Source organism: Plecotus auritus (assembly GCF_963455305.1).
Source record: "Plecotus auritus genome assembly, chromosome: 4".
Taxonomy (NCBI): domain Eukaryota; kingdom Metazoa; phylum Chordata; class Mammalia; order Chiroptera; family Vespertilionidae; genus Plecotus; species Plecotus auritus.
Window position 1 is genome coordinate 139,288,351 of NC_137775.1, and position 27,507 is coordinate 139,315,857.

The following is a 27,507-nucleotide window of genomic DNA, read 5'->3' on the forward strand; positions in this document are numbered from 1 at the left end:
TGTCCATGGGTTATGCATATATACATAAGTTTTTTGGTTAATCTCTGCTCCTCACCCCACGCCCCCATTCCCTGAGATTCATCAGTCTGCTCCATGCTTCCATGTCTCTGGATCTATTTTATTCATCAGTTTATTTTGTTTACTAGAGTCCACATATGAGTGAGATCATGTGATACTTATCTTTCTCTGAATGGCTTATTTCGCTCAGCATAATACTCTCCAGGTCCCTCCATGCTGTCTCAAAGGATAAGAGAGCCTTCTTTTTTACAGCCACCTAGTATTCCATGGTGTAAATGTACAACAGCTTTTTTATCCACTCATCTGCTGGTGGGAACTGGCTGTTTCCAGATCTTAGCCAGTGTAAATTGTGCTGCTATGAACATAGAGGTGCATATATTCTTTCTGATTGGTGTTTCGGGATTCTTTGGATATATTCCTAGAAGTGGGATCACTGGGTCAAATGGCAGTTCCACATTTAATTTTCTGAGGAAACTCCATACTGTTTTCCATCGTGGCTGCACCAGTCTGCATTCCCACCAGCAGTGCACAAGGGTTCCTTTTTCTCCACATTCTCTCCAGCACTTGTTGTTGATTTGTTGATGACAGCCTTTCTGACAGGTATGAGGTGATACCTGATTTGAGCAGCAAGTTTTGATTACTTTGTACAAGGTCTCCTTCACCCATTCGGAGACCTCACCTTATGAGGTGATTGACTATGTAACCTCTGATATAAGAGTACAGATTTATTCCATGTACTGAAAAAACTTGACAGAGAGTCCAAAAACCGGCACCAAAGTAAGTAATGATTTCTTATTTTAGAAAGTAAATAAGGATTTAGATGAGTGAAAACTTTCAACAGAAACTTTTACATCCTTTTACCACCAAATAGGCATATCATACCTGGAGGTCTTTTTCTTCTATCTTCTTCTGCAGCACTTCAAGGCACTTGGTGAAGTCAGTATGGTCCTGGTCAGGAGTTGAAATGAGCTCACATCCCTATGTGTTAACAGAAGACAAAAGGTAAATAAGTAATGATGTCAACCTTATGAACACCATCAAGAGCTATAAAAGTAAAGATAAGGTATCAACAGAGACATCCTATTAAGTCTGTATTACATCCCGATCATTAGAATCATTGCCCTGTTATCTTCTTTATTTCACATAACAGGGCATCTCAGGAATGGTGTCAGAATAGCAAAATAATGGTCTGATTGTGAAAATCATTTTTACCAAGAAAAGGTACAGATTAGACTACATTAATGGTCTTTAAATTTCACTGCAGCGATGACATTCAAGATTAATATAAGAACTCTGATCAAGGATTATAAAATATATTCACAGGGAAATAACCTTAAGTTAAAACTATTGCTAAGAAACTTTAAATTTCTTTGGGCAGACCTCCTACGTTTACTTACATGAATGGAAAAAGTAATATTAAATTAAGATATTAAATTTTAAGTAAAACCAAGTGAGATGACCTATAAAACTCCTTTCAGCACCTATGTAAAAAGCAGCATGAAGAGCTCTGCCTGTGTGAGTGTGTCTCCTGCATTATCTTCTGGACATAATGAAGTGAAGTTGTAAGTTCTTCACCTTGTCCAACAGACACCTCACCTAGTAAAAAGCATGAAATCTTTTTATAAATTTAAAGCCACAAGAGTGCCAGCTTGTTGACATCAGTGAATGTAGATGCCTAAAGGAAAGATATTTTTGAAATGACACATTTTCCTCCAACGTCTTACAGGGGGAAATGTATGTAAAACCAGAGGGAATGAGACTTCAGACTTCTTGAATCAGGAATAAAACAATTTGAGGCCTCTGAAAAACAGCTGAGTAAGGGAAAGATAAACATAATCTACTATATAAAGGTGCCATTCAAACAGTTTTCAAGGATAGAAAACACCTATACTATCTCTTAAATTATTCCAAGAGCCATTCTCAGTAGATTTAAAGGTTCTTCTTTAACTTCAAGGTTTCTTTAAATGTGGCAAGCTCAATCTGTGTCTTTTTCATTTATGACTGCCCTACAATGTGGTGACCAATGAAAAAATTAATTTCTCATCATTTAGAAACTTATTATGCTCTAGAAGATATATATGTCATCTTTATAAGATCATCGACATGTACTTCCCTGACCCTAAAAGAACACTGAACCTGGCCGGTTTGGCTCAGTGGTTGAGCATCGACCTATGAACCAGGAGGTCCCTGTTTTGATTCCCGGTCAGGGCACATGCCTGGGTTGTGGGCTTGATCCCTAATGTGGGGCGTGCAGGAGGCAGCTGATCAGTAATTCTCTCTCATCATTGATGTTTCTATCTCTCCCTCTCCTTTCCTCTCTGAAATCAATAAAAGTAATATATTTTTTTAAAAGAACACTACGCAAGAGCATAAAGAACTGGACTGGTCTCAGGCTAACACTCCTAAAAAGGAAGATATTAGGCTATCGCTATACCAAAGCATACAGGAATATGATCAGGGCTGAGGGCACTGAATTGTCACCAAAGCAAAAATTGCTTTTCTGCAAGTTCCCTGAGGACAAGAATTATGTTCCATTCATTACTGTTTCACTGCCTGGCACCAGTCTGCAACATAGTAAATATTCAATAAATGTTTAAATAATATTCTTAAGGAAAAGAAATGTATGCTAGCAAAAGGATAGGAGAGTGTGGCATCTTATTGCTAAATATAGCAGATGCCATAATGGAAAAGTTCTTTTAAGTGCTGACAATAGAAACCATTGCTATAGTAAAAGGAAACAAAATTAAAAAGGCAAGTAGAAATAGCAAAATAAGAGATGATTAATAGATGGTTGTCTACCTTAAAGTTATCTTCACAGAATTAACAACATCCACAGGAAAACTTATAGCTAAAGAGAACCCAAGAAATAATCTATCTAGTGCCACTATACCATTATGGAGACGAAGAAAATAAAAACAAGAGATTTAAATTGACTTGCTAACCACTAGACAGCAAGGTAAGCAACAGCATTAATGTCACATCTATAAATCTTTTTTTTTAAATCCCATGAAATGGGAACAAATTCCTAGAAATCTAATAGAAAAAATTTATATAACATCTCTAGAGTTGGTTCCACAGGAATGGTATTACAAATAAAACTGCTTGAAATATATGAGCAAGACTTCAATAACATCTTATTTCAACAATTTAAGATGGACACACAGAAAAGCTTAGGTCAGGACAGAGAAGATTAACAGTACTGAACAGTTTTGATTATAAACCAAGAACCTCTAGAAGCTCTACTTGGGGTATTTATCAGCCACCCAAAGCTTCTTAGAATTTCATGAGTTTAAATTATTCTAATCTTATCACAGGTTGACAAGGAATTCAATAGAAGTAGAAACAGCTCCTAGCCCGGGCAGGGGAACTTCCAACACCTAGAAAGGAGGCCTATGAAATAAAGTGCAACAATAGACCTTTGGCTAAATAAGATGTTCTCACTGTTTTCTGGGTCTTATGATAACATATTAAGATCTAATAGAGAAGAAATATAAAGCTAAATTGATAAAATATTAAAACCCTGCAGAGAAGGAAAAATGTAGAAATGGTTGCTAATAGGTATTAAGCAATGCTCACCTATTATACATTAACTACAGGCCTGGTGCACAAAATCGTGCACGGGTGGGATCCCTCGGTAGCCTGCAGGGATTGGGCCTAAACCCACAGTCCAACACTGCCTGCTGCTCCTGCCTGCCGCTCCCGCTCATCCCGGCCCCACTGCACTTGCTGCAGGCTCGTGCCCAGTTAGTCCCATTGGGAGAGGCTCGTACCGCCATAGCGGTACTCACCAGCCATGAGCCCTGTGTCTGGTGCCTACCCTGAAGGGGGTGGGGAGTGGCCAGAACATAATCAGTCCTCCAGGCGGGTGGTGGGACGCCCTTGCAGGCCCAGGATCTGGATCCATTCTGCTGACATTCATGCCAGTTGTTAGGAGCCACCTGGCAGCCACTTTTATATCGTTTCTTGTGGAGCCTCTAGGGAGGGGAAGCGGCCACAGTGCCCAAGGCCAACTTCCAGGAGGCTGGCAGTGCTGGCATGATTGTGCCGGTGGTGCAGGTCTGTCGGTGCCTGGCCCCATTCTCCGGAGATTGGACCTGTAGGACTACTGAGGGAGTGAGTGGGCCACAAGGATGGGTTGGTCAACTGAGCGATGCTCCCGCTGTGGGAGTGCACTGACCACCAGGGGACAGCTCCTGCATTGAGCATCTACCCCCTGGTGGTCAGTGCGCATCATAGCGACCGGTCATTTGGTCACTTAGGCTTTTGTATATATAGATGAGCCAGCGGGTGGCTCAAATCTTGTATTATGCATTTCACAAATATAGTTTTGGTCATCATAAAGTAGAAATTGAAATAACTCAATTCTACTAATAAGTTTCCTTTATGAATACACCATTTTTTCAAACTGGATTATTACTTTTTAATATTATATTTTATTTTGTTTTATACTAGAATTCAAAAGCAAAGACTTAGATTGGCATCACAAATTTCAATGGCTTGACATCAGAAATTTCAAATTTAATGGCTATTCTGATTTTGTTCAAACCTGAAAAGAATCTTTTGGATAGGAAAAACCACACTGCCCACTCCATCCCCTCCTAACTATACCCACACAAAAGGAAAAGCAAGAAGAACTGAGTAAGTCAAAACAACTAATGTGCTGAGTTGAGTTGAACATATTCTTCCTGATCAAGTCTCTCTCATTTCATAAATCAAAACCAGGGAAAGACGCACAAATTTAATTATAAATCAATTACCCGAGGCCCAATCAACTACTTTTTAGAGACTTATTGTGTGCCTTCTGCTTCATTAAATAATACTATGTACATAAGAGTAGGACTCTACTAGATACTAATAACACAGCCCAGTGGAAAATAAAACTATCCTATACAATAAAGAGATAATATGCAAATTGACCCTCACACACTCACAAGATGGCTGCCTATGACCAGGCCAGCAAGGGGGTTAGTGAGGGACAACCAAATGACTGAACAAGCAGGCTGCATGTGGCGACCAGGCTGGCAGGGGGGTTAGTGAGGGAAAACCAAATGATTGAACAAGAAGGCTGCGTGGGGCGACCAGGCTAGCAGGGGGGAGAAGTTGGGGGCAACCAGGCCAGCAGGGGGGGCAGTTAGGGGCAACCAGGCCAGCAGGGGGGGACAGTAAGAGGTGACCAGGCCAGTGAGGGGGGGGCATAAGGGGTGACCAGGCCAGTATGGGGACAGTTAGGGGCGACCAGGCTGACAGGGGGGGCAGTGAGGGGTGATCAAGCTGGGACACAGAGGCAGTGAGGGGCGATCAGGCCAGCAGGAGTGGGGGAAGGCCAGTTAGGGGCAACCAGGCAGGGCAGGCAGGTGAGCGGTTAGGAGCCAGCGGTCCAGGATTGTGAGAGGGATGTCCGACTGCCAGTTTAGGTCCGATCCCAGACATCCCCCAAGGGGTCCTAGATTAGAGAGGGTGCAGGCTGGGCTGAGGGGACCCCCCTCCCTGTGCACGAATTTCATGCACCAGGCCTCCAGTCTATATAATAAAAGCCTAAGTGACTGTTACGGTAGAACGACTGGTCACTATGATGCACACTGACCACCGGGGGCAGTCGCTCAATGCAGGAGCTACCCCCCGGTGGTCAGTGTGCTCCCACAAGGGGAGTGCAGCTAAGCCAGAAGCCAGGCTCATGGCTGGCAAGCGCAGCAGTGGTGGTGGCAGCCTCTCCCACCTCCATGGCAATGCTAAGGAGCAGCGACCTGAGCGGTAAGAAACCAGCAGGCTGGCGGTAAGGAGTGAGGGGTCCCAGACTGCAAGAGGGCACAGGCTGGGCTGAGGGCCTTCCAACACCCCCCCCCCCCCCCCGCCGCCAGTGCATGAATTTCATGCACCGGGCTTCTAGTACTATGTAATAAAACCCTAATATGCAAATTGACTGAACAGCGGAACAACCAGTCGCTATAACACGTGCTGACCACCAGGGGGCAGACGCTTAATGCAGGAGCTGCCCCCTAGTGGTCAGTGGGCTCCCACAGGGGAGCGCTGCTCAGCCACAAGCCGGGATCACGGCTGTCGAGCGCAGCAGCAGTGGCGGGAGCCTCTCCCACCTCCGCAGCAGCACTAAGGACCCCTCAGGGGATGTCCACCTGCCAGCTTAGGGAGCGAGCATAAGCCAGCAGGCGGATATCCCCTGAGGGGTCCTGGACTGTGAGAGGGCACCGGGCATATAGTGAATATCATAATTAGTAAACATATAAAATATAAATATATGCGTGTGTTTGAGAAAAATAGACAAGTAAGGGGAGGCTCATTTTTTTCTTTTTCCCATACTGAGAAATTCCTAGTGCTACTTCACCACTACCCAACAAAAGTTTGAAAGTAAGTCAGTCTTCTGTTCGATTGGTAGTGTGGGCATTTGAAATCTCATTTTGACCTTGGGGTTAAGCAACATTCTCTAAAATCTACAATACACTGCAATGAGAGAAACCTATTGATTGATTACATCAGCTTATCCTCAATAAAGTGTAACTAAACAACAAAAACTTGCAGTGTTGATATCATGTGATAGAAAATATGTAATAAAATTGATGTAATTTGCAATGATCAAGGAAACATCACGAGTTGATATTAAGATGATAGCTGCACTATGGTCCAGGAAAACCAGTTTAAAAGCAAATATTAAAGGTACAGAAAGATGTAGAAAGTTACAAATAAGAAAAATTCATCCTATTGTCAACATGACAATTCATCAAACTTGAAGAGACTGAAAACTAGAAAGAAGCAAACTGGCCACTCTGGGAGCAAATTAACCAAAGAAGTGGAACAAATTATACACACACATCCATGGGCAAAACCTCATGACTGGCAAATCCTTTGCTGCTCCTTTGGGAAGACAAAATCTTCAGTCAGGACTAGACTCAACACCCCTAGCACAGGGAAATTGACTTATGAAAGTCAGTTGCGGGTACATTATCAAGCAGTCAATAGAAGTTTGATGGATAGACAAATGATGGAGGGATTAAAACCACTACTCTCCTTACGGGACTAATGGTATGTTTCACTAAAATATAAATCTAGATAAACCAGACAGTGAACCTAACAAAGAAAAAGCAATATTGATGTTATTATTTTTTCAGGTATTACGCTTCCGTTACCATGAGTTAATTATATTACACATTTGTTTTAGGGCACCATTAATACAGATTCTTAAAATGGTGACAAGTATTAGTTCTTCATATGCAATTTAGTAGTTTAAAATAGAACACTACACTAATGTTAGCAAAGTTACCATCCAGCCAGGGAAAGTGAAACACAAATGCACACATGCAGCAGTATAAAGTGTTACACAAATAATTCAGATCATTCTGAATAAGTTGTAATTTATTTAATAGATAGACAAATGACAAGGAAACAAACTCTTATCGGGAATTTGGTAAAAATTTAGCAATCAATAGTTTTCAGAGCATGCCCGGTAAAGATATTAGCTCAGTTCAATTTCCAATACTGCCGACATCTATAGCTAAAGAAAACACAAACATACCTGATCATAATATATGACCCTAATCAAGATAAGGTCACAAATTAGTTAAAAAGAGAAACCAAGATGGCGGCATAAGTAAACACCTAAACTGCTGCCTCGCACAACAATTTCAAAACTACAACTAAAAGACAAAACAGACATTGTCCAGAACCACAGGAAGGCTGGCTGAGTGGAAATTCTACAACTAGAAGGAAAGAGAAAAGCACACTGAGACTCAGAGGAGCTGCAGGAGACAGAGGTACTGAGATGTGCACTCAGAGAGGACTGGCAACTGAGTGCGTGGCTGGCTTTCTCAAGTGGGAGGGAGACAAAAGCTCCCAACTGCACTGAACTCCAGTTCTGGGCAAGACTCTGGGAACCCAGACTCATTCGGGGAGAAACTGGACTGTCTGGCAGCAGGCGAAACTCAAGGGCGGCTTTCTCTCAGAGGTGCTTGCAGCGATTACCATGGGACACTGAGACACAGGGGCCTATTAGGGCATGGCTGACAGGAAACCAATGCTGTCTGCTCCACCATGAGACTCCACCCATCCAAGCTGAGCACAAAGGCTTTTGCAAGTCTTGTCTCACAACGGTGTCTCCAGCACAGAAGTTCTCCCAGCATAGACACAGCTAATCCTCACAGCCAATGAGCCTGGAGGTCAATTCCTCCCAGTGATACCAACAACAATCAAGGCTTAACTACAACAAGACTGTGCACACAGCCCACAAAGAGGTATACCAAGAGTGTCCACCTCAGGTAACTGGGGAGGCTGAGCCACTGGGCCCTATAGGACACCTAGCACACAAAGCCACTCTATCAACTCAGGGAAGCAGCCAAAATGTGGAGACAAAGAAACAGATCACAAATGAAAGAAATGGAGGAAAGCAAATGACTGGATATAGAGGTCAAAACCATGGTCATAAGGTTTTTCAAGAATTTCCTAGAAAAGGCCGATAAATTTAGCAAGACCCTCACGGGTATGAAAAAGGACCAGCTAGAAATTAAGCATACACTGACTAAAATAAAAAATATTATACAGAGACCTAACAGCAGACTAGAGGATCGCAAGAATCAAGTCAAAGATTTGAAATACAAAGAAGCAAAAAACACTCAACCAGAAAAGCAAAAAGAAAAACTAATCCAAAAATATGAAGATAGTGTAAGGAGCCTCTGGGACAACTTCAAGCGTACCAACATCAGAATTTGGGGGTGCCAGAAGAAGAGAGAGAGCAAGATACTGAAAACCTATTTGAAGAAATAATGACTGAAAACTTCCCCCACCTGGTGAAAGAAATAGACTTACAAGTCCAGGAAGCGCACAGAACCCCAAACAAAAGGAATCCAAAGAGGACCACACCAAGACACATCATAATTAAAATGCCAAGAGCAAAAGACAAAGAGAGAATATTAAAAGCAGCAAGAGAAAAACAGTTACCTACAAGGGAGCACCCATATGACTGTCAGCTGATTTCTCAACAGAAACCATGCAGGCCAGACGGGAGTGGCAAGAAATATTCAATGTGATGAATATCAAGAACCTACAACCAAGATTACTCTACCCAGCAAAGCTATCATTCAGAATTGAAGGTCAGGTAAAGAGCTTCACAGACAAGAAAAAGCTAAAGGAGTTCATCACCACCAAACCAGTATTATATGAAATGCTGAAAGGTATTCTTTAAGAAGAGGAAGAAGAAGAAAAAGGTAAAGAGATAAAAATTATGAACAACAAATACATATCTATCAACAAGTGAATCTAAAAATCAAGTGAATAAAAAAAATTTGACAAACACAATAAACTGGTGAATATAATAGAATCAGGGGCATAGAAAGGGAGTCGAATGACAATTCTCGGGGGGGAAAGGGGTGTGGGGGGTGCAGGAAGAGACTGGACAAAAATCGTACACCTATGGATGAGGACATTGGCGGGGGTAAAGGGCAGAGGGTGAGGTGGGATTCGGGTGGAGGGGAGCTATGGGGAAAAAAAGAGGAACAATTGTAATAATCTGGACAGTAAAGATTTATTAAATTTTTAAAAAATAAATATTTGAAAAGCCGGTTAAAAAATAACAAAAACAAAAACAAAAGACAAATTAGTTAAAAGGGATGGTTTAATTACAAACTGGAGGCCCGGTGCATTAAATATGTGCATGGCGGGGGGGCGGGGATCCCCTCAGCTTGGCCTGCACCCTCTCGCAATCAGGGACATCCCTCTCACAATCCGGGATCACTGCCTCCTAACCGCTCACCTGCCTGCCTGCCTGATCGCCCCTAACCATTTGCCTGTCTGCCTTATTGCCCCTAACCACTTACCTGTCTGCTTGATTGCCCCTAACCCCTCTGCCTGCCTGCCTGCCTGATTGCCCCTAACCACTCTGCCCGCCTGCCTGATTGATCACCCCTAACCACCTCTGCCTCAGCCCCTGCCGCTGCAGCTTCATCTAGAATGACGTCCAGAAGGTTGTTCGGCTGCCTGGTCTAATTAGCATATTATACTTTTATTATTATATATTTTAAAAGGAAACAGTTTCAAGCAATAAGGGTTATGATAAATGCTTAATCAAATAATTTTACTACTAGATGAACCAAATAATTTAATTATATTAATTATTAATAATCCACCTTATGAGAGGAAAATATTAGACTGACCAAATAATTTTGTTATAGAAATTTATTAAATCAACCTTATGGTTATTAACATATTAATCAAAGTTTCAGCTTTAAGCAGGTACTAGTGTGTCTCTGTTCACTACTGCGTCCCCAGTGGCAAGTAGTAAGCATTCAGTAATGAACAGAGTCACTTACAAAGTCTTGAGACACACAGATCAAGGATCAGTAATGTTTTCCTGTAAAAGATCAAACAATAATTCTTTTATTTATTTATTTTTTAAAATATATTTTTATTGATTTCAGAGAGGAAGGAGAGGGAGAGAGAAAGAGAAACATCAATGATGAGAATCATTGATCAGCTGCCTCCTATACGCCCCCTACTGGGGATCAAGCCCACAACCTGGGCATGTGCCCTTGATTGGAATCAAACCCGGAACCCTTCAGTTTGCAGGCTGACACTCTAGCCACACTCAAACCAGCTAGGGGGCAAACAGTAAATCTTTTAGGCTTTGCAGTCCATAGGGCTTCTTGCCCAACTACTCAACTTTGCCTTCACAGCATAAAATCATCTTCAGACAATAATAAATGAAAGGAATGGTTGTATCCCAATAAAACAAATTTGAATTTCACATAATTTTCATGTGTTAGGAAATAACTTATTTTGATATTTTCCCCCAGCCATTTAATAATGTAAAAACCAATTTTCGCTTTGTCAGCTGTACAAAAAACAGACAGCAGCCCAATGTGGCCTGGGGGCTGTAGTTTACCAAGCAATCCTTGTTCCAAGTCCACAATTAGTTTTGTGATTATAACAATTAAACCCTATATGTGTGTGAGCAATTTAATGTGAGGGAACAGGTTCAGACCTTTAAAAAATCTCTCTGAACCTGGTTTTCCTCATCTGTAATGCAACTATTATGCAAAATAAAACTGCTGCTGTGTTTCCTCGGGATAATCTACAGAAAGTGCTGGGCCCAGTGATGGAGTAAGAGCAAATGCTCACCCCACACTTCAGAAGAATCTCTAGAAACATCAGATGTCACAGTCAGACCAAGTCATGCCAAAGCTTACTAGAATCAACAACATATTGGTAATATTCTCCGAGAACTTTGTGTGGATGCTTACAGAACTATTTTGATATTTACTGACAAAAATATTTGCCAAAACAACTAAAATAAATTACAAGGCAATGAGTGTCCATAATCACCAATTTCAAAAGACCAATGCAAAAACCATTAGACTGTCATTCATGATCACTTAATTTACTGTTTGTCAATAATTTAACTAACACAGGTTAGTGAGTTTTTACATTGAACATGCATAAAACCTATCAGGTTATACTATGCTATCTCTTCTAATATTCCTTAATGGAAAATAAAACAGATCTTTTGAAAAAAATGATAACATATCAATTGTTATCTCCTTCACTATTTTCAGAGAGAGATTTGTACTCATTAAAACAAGACGCAAGGAGTTAAATCTGGTGAAAGCATTCCCAAATTAGCTATTAGCATATTCATTCTAGGTTAAGTCATTCAGTGCCCATCCATTTATCAGTACCCAGGCCAAGGCAGGACTTGTGCAAATTTTCCTGCAAAGATTTTTATGGGGCTCTGAGACTTGTACTTAACTTCATGGACTAAATTTATAAGGTTAAGAATTCAAAAGTTATTTCCTCTTAAGTACCATGCACACCAATTTAAAAATTTATTTGCAGTGACTTACATAGAGCTTCCCACCTAGAATAATATAATGTATTTAGTTATATCAAAAAACTAGGATTTTCCCAAGAAAATATAATCTAATTCTCTAAAAAATCAGATAATGTTAAAAGTATCTAATATTCAAATTAGAATCTTAAAATTATGATCTCTTGATAATTAACTAACTTCCTCACTAAATTAATAACATCAATAATCTAATATCCAAATACCCCTTGTGTTATGCGAGATATTAGTCACTTTATATGAATTATGTTTTTGAATCCCACAATGACTGTATAAGGTAAATGTAATTATCCCATTTTTACATATGTGGATTGAAGTTTAGAGATTAAATAACTTGCCCAAAGTAGCACAGCTGGTGAAGACATTATATGTGATCTGAAGCCCATACTCTTATCCGAACATGCTTTGTACTCAACCTTGCTTAATTAAACTTTGAAAGGTTTAAGCAGAAAAATGCCTTTGTAATTTATACTGAACTTTTATGTAGTTTGTTTTCTTCAGCTTTAAATACTTGAAAATCCTTTAGCTCTTAGGCAGGCATAACATCTGCCTGCCTCCCTGCTGCTTCCATGGGAGCCAAAGGTTTAGAAAGCCTCTGGGCTCCTCCAGACAGCTGAAAGTGGGTAATGAACAGCTAGAGCTGGCCCTATCCCCCTTTGCTGCTTTCCCAACTCATTATATTATCACTATAACTAGAGGCCCGGTGCATGAAATTCATGCACGAAGTGGGGTGGGGGTGTCCCTCAGCCCAGCCTGCACCATCTCCAATCTGGGACCCCTCGAGGGATGTCCAACTGCCCGTTTAGGCCCGATCCCGGTAGGATGCCCTCAAAGGATGTCCAACTGCCCGTTTAGGCCTGACTGCCCAGTAGGATCGGGCCTAAACGGGCAGTCGGACATCCCTATCACAATCCAGGACTGCTGGCTCCCAAATGCTCGCCTGCCTGCCTGCCTGCCTGCCCCTAACTGCTTCTGCCTGCCAGCCTGATCATCCCCTAACCACTCCCCTGCCAGCCTGATTGATGCCTAACTGCTCCCGCCAGCCCGATTTGCCCCTAACTGCCCTCCCCTGCCGGCCTGGTCACCCCTAACTGCCCTCCCCTGCAGGCTTGATCGCCCTCAACTGCCCTTCCCTGTAGCCCTGGTTGCCCCCAACTTCCCTCCCCTGCAGGCCTGGTCACCCCAACTGTCCTCCCCTGCAGGCCTGGTTCCCCCCCCCCCCCCAGGTGCTCTCCCCTGCAGGCCTGGGTCCCTCCCAACTGCCCTTCCCTGCAGGCCCGGTAGACCCCAACTTCCCTCCTCTGCTGGCCTGGTCACCCCTAACTGCCCTCCCCTACAGGTTTGGTCACCCACAACTGCCCTCCCTTGCAGGCCTGGTCCCTCCCAACTGCCCTCCCCTGCTGGCCATCTTGTGGCAGCCATCTTTGACCACATGGGGGCAGCCATCTTGTGTGTTGGAGTGATAGTCAATTTGCATAGTACTCTTTTATTAGATAGGATCATATTATCACTACATTTATGACATTATTTTTTCTTTGCTATTAAATATACTATTATGATCAATATCTTTGGTTATTTTCTTAGAATTGAATTCTAAGAATAAAACTGCTGGGAAAATTATAAGTACATTTTAAAAATCCTTGTTAGATATTGCCAGAGTGCTTTCTAGGAAGGCTCCAAAAATGTATATTGCTAGTAGTAACATATGAGGGTGAAAAGTTTCTTCTTTTAAAACCACACTAATACTGATCACATATCTCGGGGAACTCAGGTTACTTCTCCAGGGAGGGCCCAGCTCACACAATTGGGTGAGAGACAGATCCATGGTACCAGCCACCACGAGGCTTCAAGCTCAGCATGAACAGAAAGCTCAGGCAACAGCTGAGGGCAATTGGATTGTGAGAAGAGGGTCCCTCTTGGCACAAAAAGCAAGAGGGGCCAATATAGAATGCTCAAGTGCCTTCCCAGCGCCTTTATTTCTTCTGAAAGGGATTAAATCCTTTCATGTCCTTCTTTTTAAATTGCTGCCAAACATTCAAAGAATTAGTTTGTAAGTTTGTTTGGGATAATTGTACAATATGCTGTTGTAAAATATCTAAAATTATAATGACATTGTAAAATAATATCATGTAAGGATATTCTTTGCTCTAGGCCATGGCAATTCAATTTCAAACTGGCTGTCAATTTCTTTTTGTAACTTTATATAAACTTTGTCAGGGAGGCAAAAACACAAATTACTCTAGTTCAAGAGGCCAAATATATTGACTTTCAATTACAATCCTTACGACTTTTGAAGGAAACTTCTCTTTGTTTCCTTCCAAAATAATTTTTGGGCTACAGAGAGTTTCATTTAAAAATCTTTGTCACATGAAACAATTTCTCTTAAGGTTATGGTGACCACTAGTATGGATTAGATTTAATATTTTAATTTAATTTTTTTTTATAATTTTAAAAAAATTTTTTTAAATTGTTATTTTTTACGTATGTGTCCTTATTCCCCCATAACCCCCCACCCCCCACTTATGCTGCACCCCCTGTTGTCTGTGTCCATTGATTAGGCTCATATGCATGCACACAAGTCCCTTGGTGGGGCCCCGCCAGCAGGCCAGGGGATCCCAAGGCAGGTGCTGGGCGTGGAGGCCACGGGGGCACAGGCTACCAAGGAGACAGAACTGAGCCTCATATCACCCTGCTTGGCCCCGGAGGATGACTGGTTAGCCAGAGACGGGTAAGATTCCTCAGGGAAGGAACAACCTAAGACAGGCACAGTCGCAGAGGGGCCATCAGGAGAGAACTTGGGGATCAACAGAGGTGGGGCACAGACCCTCACCCCCCCCCCAACTTTGCAGGGGCCTGAACCCTCACCCTGTCTGAGGGAGGTCTCCTGCCCCCATGGCTGCTTTGCTTCCCACGCCCAGCTTAGATCGGGACACAGGTGACAGACAGTGACTTGGCCCAGCTCAGATTGGGACCCAGGTAACAGAGACTTGGCCGACAGCAGCTGCCCTATATCTAAATCCAGCCTAGCACCAGGAATGCTCAGGGCCTACTCAAGAATGCAAATAATCCTTTCCACTGATATTTACAAGGTAAACTAAGATTGTTGGTAGAGTATTAAATTTGACAGTAAAATAATAATCAAGTTTTCAGATTAATTTAAATAGGCTAATTGAAATAAGTGAATATTCAAGAAAATTTAATTGTACTGGACAAAAAGCTGTTCCTAAAGTGGTAACTAAAATTTCTATTGGTAGTTCATCTCATGGTAAAATTCCTGAACATGCAATGAACCTAAAGCAGTCATGTTTTTGTGCAAAAAATTAAAATTTAAAGTTATCAAGACTGTATCATAAAATTTACAAAAGCCTCCATTAATCAAAAAAGGGGGGATAGTAGGGTAATTTCATGTAAGGAAAAATATCCTATAAGTAAATTACATCTTGAAAATTTTTACTTTACAAAATTAATTTTCATTTGTAATGCTAACAGCAAGACACCCATGAAAAACACATATGGTGTCTAAATAAGACAAAGGAAAATCGTTTGGGCAAAAATAAAAAGGATCCCAAATCAATTATATAGAAAAGATTCCTTTATTAACTTTTGGTCGAGAATATGTTTGTATATTTTCAGAAAATAACTCCAAGACCATGTGGATTCCTGCAACAGAGAGGAATTGACAGGTCTGCTCCAACCACGAAGACAAGAGGAGAAACAGTCCAAAGATGGAAGACGCTGATGACGCCTTGCCATGCTAGCAGTCAGCAGCTGTGCAACGCAGAAGGTTGCCAGGACCAAACCAGAGAGGGCCGGACCTGCATTGCCACCATGTGTCCACCATCCAGATATCAATGCTGAAATGTACACATAAGGAACTGTTGGACATTGAAATTGGGACTCAAACATTTTTTGTTATTATATGTTTATTTCTAGTCTGCAGAGGCAAGATTTTTTAAAGGAAAGAAATGGAAAAATAGACACAGAGGCAAAGAAGCATTGAACAGACTGTCAAACTACAGCGGGAAGGCAGGAGAGGTTGGGGTGGGGTGCTGTAAGAGATCAACCAAAGGACTTGTGGGCATGCATATAAGCATAACTAATGGATGCAAGACACTGGGGGCGGGGCAGGTAAAGGCATGTACTGGGGGGAAGGGGAGTTCGGGGGGAGGCCAATGGGGGGAAAAAGAAGGAGACATATGTAGTACTATTTGTAATACTTCAAACAATTAAAAAAATAAAAATTAAAAAAAATTTTTAAAAAATTAAAAAAAAACAACACTAAGAAAGATAATGATGAATTTCTTTTAAAAAATTTTATTGATTGATATTTTTTAGGGAAAGAAAGGAAAGGAAAGGGAGCAAGAAAAAGACAAAGAGAAACATGGAGTTGTTGTTCCACTTATCTATGCATTCATTGGTTGATTTTTGTATGTGCCCTACCGGGGATCAAACCAGCAACCTTGGCATATGTTCTAACCAACTGACCTACCCGGCCAGGGCTCATCATGAATTTCTTACTGTGAATTAATTTAATTCCTCTTAATCGTAAACAGAGATAAGTTTCATTCAGGGAAAGATGTCTTTCATTAGCAAGGAAGGGAAGAGAGTTACGATAATTTGGAGTGGTGTGAAGCAGGGATGAGGACTTAGAAGCTAAAGAACAGTATAAAAAAATGGACATTTCTGGGAGGGGGAATAGTTGTCAATCACAATCACAGAGTAAAGAAGAGAAGAGAAGATACTACCTAAGATCATCTTTCAAGTGGTTCTGAACACATGAAATATAACTTACTATCCCATGATATTAGAATTTTTTTGGTCAATGATCACTCTCAAAAATGTAGCTCCCACACACTTTATTATCTTCTAGTCACGGCTGAAGTTGCCTCTATTCTTGTATTTAAGCATGATATACACTTTAAAATATTTTGAGTAGATATATTCAGGAATCTTCTAAAAACTAAACATATTAATTTTTAATAATGACTTTCCACAATCACTCGTTATACTGAGTTGACCGGAACTCTGTAATAAGAGACCACCTGCCAGTTTAAAAGTGCAGTAACATAAAGCAAAATGACATATACTCTTGATAATCAAAGAAACAGATCCAAAATTAGCCCAAATTGTTCTCAAATTTTCCAAGAGGAATAGTTAAAGCCAAATGGAATCTAAATGATCTATGCTTCTGATACTGGAATGAAAATCCTCCTTTACCCTGTACAGAGGGAATCACAAAGTTTCCATTTGCCACTTTCCTCTTCATTGTATAAAGCACGCTGGGGCAGATTGCTCCTTCCGTCTTATTTACCAGCCTCCTAAAAACATCTCTACTTTTCAAATAAAAAGATGTTTTTAAATCATCCAATGACAGCCAACAAATAACCATTTCTTCAGCAGGAATGTCACATGATTAAACTCTAAGTAACAAGTTGCCTCTTGCTGGTTTTCTAGATGGTATACTATAAAAGAAAGTTATAAACACAATTTAACCTTGTAGCCATTCTCCATTCAATCCCAAACATAAAGAGACATTCTAATCTAGTGTAATCTGCACTGCCCTGGGTGTTACAAGATAACTTTTCCTTTCAAAGTGGCACTGAATGAAAACTACAGCATTTCAAACAAGAAAGTCACCATTTCTCTTAATGGAAGTCAAAAGCTTCTTTTGAACAGCAGAAGCTCTTAAAAGATGGCTTCCATCATTAAAAGCAGAGCCAGAGTTCTGAATGGAAGCGGGTGCCCAAAAGAGTTAACATAGCAGACTTGAGACTGCTCTCCTTAAAAAGGCCTGCTGGCAAGGTTGGCCCTTGGCTGACATCTGAAAGCTTGAATGGGAAATAGCACCCTATACTGATTTTTTAAAAAAACACACAAAAATACATACATAAACACAACAACTTTTCCAAAATGGTAACAGTGGCTCACTGTGCCTAAATTGTTTGTACAAACAATATGGTTTATGTTAAGAACATGCTTGTTTGCCTATGGGAGTCTGGAATTTTGGCACATGTTATACAGAGGGGGTGCAGGTGGATACATGTGGGTGCCTCCAGTGAGACAACACCTCACTCTTATAGTCACAAGTTGATTAATCACAACCTGTGTGGCTGCTCTGGGAAAGGACTCTTGGAACTGGAGACTGTTTCTCCAGACTTTGCTTGCCCCCATGTGTCTGCACTCCTTGGCTGGTTCTGCTTTGCATCCTTGGGCAGCAATACATAAGAGCCATGAGGAGGACTCTACCGAGCCTTTCTGCTGAATCACCCAACTTGGGGATTATTTTAGGGACACCCAAACAAAGAGCTAACAGATTCTTCCTCAATTACATGCTTGAATAAGCTATTTGGTAATGTTCCTTCCCTACCACTACACATATGCGGAGGAAATAACCAGCTTCCACCAGGGCTCTCTACCAAGTCCTCCCAGAAAGGCAAGGACAAGTGTGTGTGTGTGTGTGTGTGTGTGTGTGTGTGTGTGTGTGTGTGTGTGTGTGTGTGTGTGTGTGTGTGTGTGTGTAATAGGGAGGGAGGATGGGAGTAGGAGGGGAACACTGAAGGAAGGCTGGGTGGGTATTGCTGCTCAGTTACTTAGAACTAAGTAGAAACATAAAAGGGTTTAAGCTAAATGCTTATACAGAGAAAAAAAGGTCCCAGAATTTCCTCAGCATGTGAACCAGATCCTTGCTTTGCTATGAGAAAACTACCTCCATTAACTAGAAGATTATGGCAAAGTGGTTAGAAGAGCCTGTTTGGCTCCCTTTCAACCTTTCTTAGCTGGACAAACTTGGGCCAGACTCCAACTCCATAATCCCCATTCTCTGTCAAATGTAGCTAGACTTCTCACCTTCTAATAAAGTTTGTTGCAAGGATTCCATGAATTTATAAAGAGAAGTACACACAAAAGTGTTTGGCTGATTTTAAGCACCAAAAAATGGCTGACTATTATTATTTTCAAGGTCCTTTGGATAATTTTCTCTTACCAGCTTTTAAAAAGACTGAAAACCTATATGGAGTTTTGAAAAGTTTTTGAAAAAGTAAAACAAGTTTCTAAGCATCCAAATACATTTTAGCCTAGCTGGAAACCAACAAACTACATTAGGTGTTGTGGGTGAAGAACAGTATTGTGCCCTTGAATTGATGGCTCGGTTGGTTGGAGTGTATGGTTTGGATTCAATCCTGGGTCAGGAGGCAACTGATTGATGTGTCTCTCTTACATCCATATCTCTCTCTCACTCTCTCCCTCCCTCCTTCTCTGCCTCTCTCTCTCTCTCTCTCTCTCTCTCTCTCTCTCTCTCTCTCTCTCTCTCTCTCTCTCTCAAAATCAATGGAAACATGTCCTCCAGTGAGGATTTAATTAAAAAAAGAAAAGAAAAAATGATAGAGGAAAGACAGAAGAAAAAATAAAAGAATAAAGAATACTGTTGCATGATCAAATTCACTTGACAAATACCAAGGTTAACAGAATTAGATTTTTGGAAGACTTACTTAAAATGATATTGTGCACAGTGAATTTCCAAAAGGGGCATATAGAAGGTCAAATTTCACAACTGATCATAGAATCTTTTTCATACCAAGTGGCACCCGTGCTTTGCTGCTCTGGTTCTAAAATTAGGATCAGATACTTGCTTCATGTAAACGTTAAAGAGAACCTAGCTACTTGGGGACGCCAGGATGAACAACCATAGACTTCAGGTTGTAGGAGGTCATGTATTAACAGGGATAAGGAGGAAAACTTTGATGAATTGTTTATATCAAGCTCTACAAGAAAATTATAAAGGAAGGATTACACCCAGCAGCTATAGTGGGAACTGTAAGAGGGAAGGACTATTAAGTAGGGGTCCCACGAGCCAGACAAATGAGGGAAGAGTCTCAGAGGCCCTGGAGAACAGGCAGTATAGGTGGTTGAGGAGAGGCAGGCAGGTGCTGAGGAAGTCACATGTGAAGCACCTGGGAGTTCTTAAAATGTAAAGAGCATAGGCTCTCCCTTTTAAATGCCTTAAGTATGTAAAACAAATTCAAACAAAACGGGCTTTGAAAAATACAGACAATATAAAATAAAGTCAATTTAAAAGGACTTTAATAATAGAGGCAAGCATAAAAATTAAAGTATATTCAGGAGATGGTTTTGCATAATGTCCCTGCCTGTTCCATCACTCCCTTGGTGAGATGCTAATAAGATGAGCCAACCAGATTAAGAATAAAAAGTGAAGAACCTGTCACACTGTCATCAAGGGAAACTGCCTGTCTATAATTACCTTTATATCTTGGCATATGTTAATTCATGTTAATGCTTAAGCGTAAAAATTTACTATTCTTAAGGGGTGTTTTTTTTTAATTTTTAAAGAAATATATTCTTAAATGAAGCATAGCTCCTTCCATGCTATATAGCTTCCTCTGTTTGGTATAGCAGTCAAACTTGCTAACATTCTTACAATTTCTAACAGCCAATTTTCCATTTCTCTAAGTTAATTACTTTTAGCATATCTAAAAGTTGCTGGTATATGGCTGGGCAGAACTGGGAATGAGGCACAGCTAAAAATTAGAAAATAATAGGATTCATGAGATTAGGTGGATCAATGCAGGTGTTTTTAACTAGACATTAAAAACTTCTGGGAGATTCTACGAAATTTACTAAACAGAACTGAACCTGGAGCATTATCAAACTCAAAAAGATATTTTAAGTGAATATGATTATAAATAAAATTCAGATTCATAAATTGTACACTTACTTATGGATATAAACGGATTAAAAATCTTTTTAAAAGCAATGATGCTGAAAAGTTATTAAAAAGTTCTTCAGTAAACAATTTTAGAAAGTAAAACACAACACTCCCATCACATATTTAAAGTTATTTAGCACTTCTAGAGTGCTTCTTTCTACATGTACAACATTATTTAATCACTATTACAAGTGTATGAGAAAGCCAGGGTTCTATAACATTTAATTTCACTGCCTTGGTAAGACTTCTATGTGTGTAAACTGACAACTCAAAAAATAATCTGCATAGTTAGTTCAAGAAACCATAATCACTTTATTTGTAAAAACTAAAATGCACATTACTAATGGCCAAGATTGAGTATTATTTGACATCTCTTGATGATTATTAAGCTTACCTATACTACCTATCCCCACCATTTGAGAATCCATGTTTTCAAACTGGAATTAAAATAAAAGCATTTCCTGCTTAAAATCAGTAGTTCACTTATTTTAAAAAATCAGACATTCTATTCAAATGTCAAACAAAAAACAATTTCCCATTATTCTGACTGGGAAAAGTTATATTCAAATTCAGATCCTGAGTTCCTAAAATGTCAGCCATTATGAGGTGTAAAAGGTGAACAATTTTCTGTGACTGTAGTTAACATTTATAGCATCTTATACTTACCCAAAGTAGCATGGGTTAAAGAAGTTAGACATACTACCCTTACGTATCAAGAATAGTCTTCAAAAATTTGGATATGGCCATGCTTTTGAATCAATATTCATGTTTTCTATAAAATTTTATTTTTAAACTGGGACTCTGTTGCTATTTCTGCTTGTCAACAGATTGCACTGGGCCTTTGTTTGCTCTTGCACAAGGTATTTATCATCCCTGGGAATGAGTGTCAGTATCACCATCAGTGGGATAAGTCAGTGTGATACCCAAACTCTCTACGCTCCCATTGCCTTCTTGTCATTCCCTTCTACCCCCAATCTTTGGTGCAATATTGGGCCAGACCAGTAGTCAGCAAACTCATTAGTCAATAGAGCCAAATATCAACAGTACAACGATTGAAATTTCTTTTGAGTGCCAAATTTTTTAAACTTAAACTTCTTCTAACGCCACTTCTTCAAAATAGACTCACCCAGGCAGTGGTATTTTGTGGAAGAGCCACACTCAAGGGGCCAAAGAGCCGCGTGTGGCTCGCAAGCCGCAGTTTGCCAACCACTGGGCCAGACCAACAATGACGTGAAAGCTATTTACAGGACAGGGGATTGAGCCACGATAGAACATTGAAGAACCAAGGTGATCAGGTAATAGAAAATTAGCCAGGGTATAGGTGACCTGGGAATATGAGAATGTCTTCCTTTGTGCTATAAGGGAGTATTTTGGCATTCCACAAGGCCACGTTCTAGACAAGGGTGAAAGTAACCCTAGTCATAAGTCAGGAATAGGACTCTAGTTCTAAGTTCTGATTTTATCTTCTCTGGTAATCCTGCCAAATCTGGAAGAACACAGTATGGTACATGACATTGACTCGAGAATATGGAAACATGATGTGGGCCATGAACCCTGGTAAGATCTCAGTTATAAAGGCCCCGATCGGCCCTGATTGTTGGCCAGGCCTAGGGACCCAACCTGTGCATGAATTTTGTGCACCGGGCCTCTAGTTTTAGGATAAAATGTTATGGAACAATAGATAACTACCATTGGCCCTTGAACAACATGGATAGATTTGAATGCATGGGTCCACTTATATGTGGATTTTAAAAAATAAATATTTTGAGATTTGCAATAATTTTTAAAAAATAGCAAATTATGTAGCCATGAAATACAGAAAATTTAAGAAAAAGGTATGCCACAAATGCATAAAATATATGTAGATACTAGTCTGTTTTATCATTTATTACCACAAAATATGCAAGTCTATTTATTTTTGACTGTGCACGATGTCAGTGCCATGACCCCTGCACTTTCAAGGGTCCCCTGTACCACAGACTGCAAGATCTAGGGTATAAAATATTCTGTTTAAAAGCTGACAAATCAGCCCTACCTGGTTTGGCTCAATGGATAAGAGCATCGGACTGCAGATAAAAAGGTCCCCAGTTCGATTCCTGTCAAGGGCATGTATCTCGGTTGCAGGCTCCTCCCTGCCCAGGCCCTGGTCCTGGAACATGCATGAGGCAACCAATGGATGTGTTTCTCTCACATTGATATTTCTCTCTGTCTTTCCCTCTCTCTTATACTTTCTCTAAAAATCAATGAAAAAATATCATCGTGGTAAGATATGTACACATATAATACCTTAATAAAAAAATTAAAAAAATATCATCGGATGAGAATTTAAAAAAATAAATCAAATAATTTATATTTTAGTGTTCTCAGAAATTAAGCAGACAAACCCATTTAGCATTTTGTATAGTCATATAAACCTAAGGTTTTTTCTGTAAGTCAAGGACATATCTACTGGGGGAAAACATGTGAATAAATGTTGGCTACAAAATCAACTTTATAATTTTATGGTTTTAACAAACCTTTAGCATTTTCAATTTCTTTTTTATTTTACTTTCTTCATCAGAGCCCCAGTTTCAGCTTCAATGAAACTCAGACCAGATGGGAGAAAGAAAAGTGCCTTTAAAAGTGAAGATAACCTCCTTTAATTTGTAACACAGCAGCTTAAAGAGGTTTAAATCAGAGATAATGGCTTATACGAATTGTGTGTAATGCTGCATTAACTTGTTGTCATTATCATTATTAAAACTGAGCTAAACTTTCACCCTGACCTATATGGGGCACATCAGCTCTGTTAAAGACATCATCAGTGCCTTCCAGGGAGAGATCCAAAAAGTTCAAAGCAGTTGTTCTTATTAATACATGAAAACTGGATTGTACTACATCATCTCATAACTATGCAATGTAGGAAATTAGAAGATGCAGCTAACCTTACTTTCCAAATTAAACCTCAACAGATATAAATTAACACTGAGGTTAAAAAAATAAAGCAAAAATATAAGAGAAATTCATCAAAAGGTATTAACTCAAAATTTTCTTTTATCCCTGACCCCATTTTACTGCATTGGGAAATGAAAAAGCTGGTTTCCCCTTATTTTTTGTTATTTCCTCATCCAGGATGGAATGATGAAATCAACACTTCCCGTGTTGGCAACCAGCAGCATTTAAGAGAGGAGGAGAAAAGTCAAATCTGGACAGATCTTCCACTTGTTTCTGAGTGCTTGTCCCGGCCTCTCCCGCTATTTCTTCCCCTCCCGAAAATACGACTAATATCTATGAATTTATAAAACTCTGCACTGTAAGCAAGGCTGAGAGGGCATGGAGTTAATGAGAAGTGAGACTGTGGGGAATGAATAGAAACATGCCAATGTTAAAGTAATTGAGCATGAATATCAAACACTGACTTGGGAACAGTCTCCCTTTGCTGATGGGAAAGTCTGATCAGCTGGTGGGCAGATAGGATGTGCACTGAGCTACATTCACTGCCCTGATCGCTGGGATTTCTATCAGAACAGCCTATACAATTTAAAAACCTGATAACTTTGCTTCCTCACCCTGAATCATATTTTCCTTCTTTTTCTTCTCTTTCCCTCCTCTCTCTCTACCACCTTTTTTCTTCTTTTTGATTTTATCTCATCCATCCCCAAGCCTTATAAAGAATGTAAAGTTTTACTATTTCAGCAACTGCTGTTTCTTTTAAAAATATGTGTAATTTTCTAATGGCAGTTCAGAATAACATAGATGACAGACAGTATTGTGGCTAGAATTGCTGACACTATAATTTTTATTTTTAAAACTCTGCATTGTCCTCTAAAGCCAGTGAAAGCTTGAATAATTGATCGCTATAATACTCCTATGTGTCTTCCATCATTCTCAATTAGATCATTTGCATGTTCTTTATCAGCAAGGATCTCTAGAAGACTTTCACAATAGCAGTAACAATATGAACACCTTAAGCTGTATGTTATTGTTAATTTCAAGTTGTAATGAATAGTTTTATTTAAAACTAGTGGCCCGGTGCACAAAATTCATGCACATTAAAAGGGGATTAGAGGAAATAATTTAATATTGCTATTTGCCCTTTCTCTATAATAGAAGTGTCAGAGATGAAAGAAAATTAGTAAAATGTATATGAAAACCTTCCTCCTGTCAGAGTTTGGGGCACACCACGGGACCCAGAGTCAAGTCCCCACCCACCCACATATGCCTCAAAATCTCCTGTGTCCCAGACCCAGCTGGACCCCACCCCCATTGGGCTAGATCCAGACCTGGCCAGTCCCACCCTTGTCAAGCCCTGACAGGCAGGGGACATAGCCTCAGGTCCCCTGGCTCAGTGCCAGGACGGGGGGGCATGGCCTGAGGTCCCCCAGCCAAGACCAGGGCAGGGGGTATGCTTTGAGGTCCCCCATCAAGCCCCACCAGGTGGGGGACATGGCCTGAGATCCCCTGTCAATCCCCGCTGGGTGGAGGGGCATGGCCTGAGGTCCCCTATCAAGCCTCGCCACGTGGGGGGGCACAGTCTCAGGTTGCCTGGCACCGGGAGGGGGGCACAGCCTCAGGTCCCCCATCAAGCCCCACCGGCAGGGGGATGCAGCCCCAGGTCCCCCATCAAGCCCCGCTGGGCGGGGGGCGTGGACTGAGTTCCCCCGACCCAGCACTGGGGGTGTACTTTGAGGTCCCCCGTCAAGCCCCACTGGGTGGGGAGCATGGCCTGAGGTCCCCTGTCAAGCCCTGCCAGGCATGGGGGTGCAGCCTCAGGTCTCCTGGCCCAGTACTGGGGCGGGGGGCGTGGCCTGAGGTCCCCTAGCCTGAAGCCCTGCCAGGTGGGGATGCGGCCTGAGGTCCCCTGTCAAGACCTATGGGGGCAGGGGAGGGCATAGCCTCAGGTCCCTGCTGAATGCTCGTTAAGGCTCCTTATGGGAACTTGGCTTTAGCGGTGGGTGCAACCATCTTTGTGATGGAGTGATGGTCAATTAGTATATTCCCTCTTTATTAGATAGGATAGGCTAACAATAGTTTCAAAAAACTAAAATATTTTCAATAAACTAAATATAATAAACAGGTTTATTCAGAACAGGGTAATAATATTTTTAAAAAACTAAATATTAAAGAAAAAAACTGTAGCTCTATAATTACACATTTTTATAAAAACTCATTTACGATGATATTTTTATTAGTTTACAAGGTAAAAAATGGATACAAATGTAAATCAATTGGGAATTGGTTAAGTAAAATATAGTTCATTCATTAAATGATATTAAAAGTGGTTTGTGAAAAATAGATAGCAACTAATGAGGATGTAGGCAATGATAGTACATTATTAAATTAGCCCATAAGCTATAAATGTATTTTAAAAATATGTGCTTAAAGTACTAAGCATTAATGTTTTCCTGGTGGTGACTGAATTTCTAAACTTGTATTTCTACTTGCTGTTCTCTAAATTTCCATTTGAATGTATATCATAATTGACACAAATTTTTAAAAAATAACCAATTAGTTTCTCAATACCTACACATACACAATCAAAGGAAACCAGGAAAAACATAGGAAAAGCAATCATATGAGAAATATTTTAAATATAGAATTATGTCTTACCTTAACAGTGTAGTATTCTCTAACTTCAGGCCTAATAGAATCAAAGTCTCCACTGATGAATTCAGGCAAAAAGCTGAAAGAAAGAGTTCTGAGTCAACTAATTAAGACTACTTACTTGTTAATCTTTAAAACTGTGATTATAAGGACCAAAAGGAAAAGGGAGCCTATTTTTAAGTGAATGGGATGTCAAAGATGTCAAATTTCACTCTTGGTTACAATATAGTATGACTGGGGCACTCCACATAACCAAATAATTAATCATAATCAACTTAATCACACTATCAAGTCAGTATTTTACCATGCTTCAATAAATAAAGATTAAAGAATACTATTACTTTTAAAAACTTCCAGGTCAACAACCCTAAAACAAAGACTCAATCTTTGCATATTACCTTCTACATATATTCAAACCTTTATAGTATTGTACCCTCACAGAGGTTCAGAACTCTCCACAGATTAGAACAGAGCATATGAGGAGGAGGAGGAGGCATTCTTTGCAGAGCAGGAGTCAGGTCAAAGACAGTTTCCATATAACCTCTTGACGTATTTCTAGAAACAGGAATCTTTGAGATAGGTTTGAAATACTACAAAGGTCACCGTTACTAAATAGAGGGAGATGATTCCCAAAAGTGGATGTTTCTAATTCTACCACAATTATCTTATTCCTCTTTGATAAGATACCATTTATAATTTTTCAGAACTCATTTCAGAGATCTTACTTTACTCTATCTACATAAGCCATCCTTAATTTATTTATTTTTTTATATAACATCTGTATGACCTGTTAGAATATGTTCGCACTTAGAACATCTAACTATGGAAAAATAAAACTTCCCTGGATTTCTTAGTGCTCTGCAAAAAGCCCTAGCCTCAAGAGCCTCAAGAAGGTATATGATGTAAAGAAGGGAATGTTTGCTTCCAAGTCCTCCAGAAATATTCTGTTCTACACCTATCATGAGAATTAGATCTGTAACCATTTATCTAGTTAATTGTTCTGATTCAAAAGAAGAATAAAACTTCAATATGTATTCTCAAGAGGGCCAAACAGTTACATAATGAAGACAGGTACTTTATCTCCCTGGGTATTTCATGTCAAAACAGATAAAGCCCCAAAACTTGGAGACATCTCTAGGTCATAAAAGACAAGATACAGGAGACTATCCAGCTCCTAGAGAGATATTTTACTGACGATGAATATGAAAAACTCAATACTAACACTGTACTTTTGCATAATGTTTAACTTCTTAACTCAATTGGAAATATTACTTCTTAGGTCTAACCCAGAGATTTTTCAACCTGTGTGCCATCAGAATGTTTAGAACATGCAATACCTGAC

At 40.2% G+C, this 27,507-nt stretch overlaps 1 protein-coding gene across 4 annotated transcripts in view; it reads right to left on the minus strand.

Moving 5' to 3' along the window:
- Window positions 1–27,507, minus strand: part of TPK1 (thiamin pyrophosphokinase 1) — a 291,293-nt gene that overhangs the window by 138,181 nt on the left and 125,605 nt on the right. For all 4 annotated transcript variants that reach the window (XR_013960388.1, XR_013960389.1, XM_080664317.1 and 1 more), the window contains 2 exons: window positions 26,172–26,244; window positions 901–996 (listed from right to left, as the gene is read on the minus strand). Coding sequence is in view for 2 of the 4 variants with exons in the window: in XM_080664317.1 (XP_080520443.1) it covers window positions 901–996; window positions 26,172–26,244 (169 nt within the window). In the remaining 2 variants the exon portion in view is untranslated. The remainder of the gene's footprint in view (window positions 1–900; window positions 997–26,171; window positions 26,245–27,507) is intronic.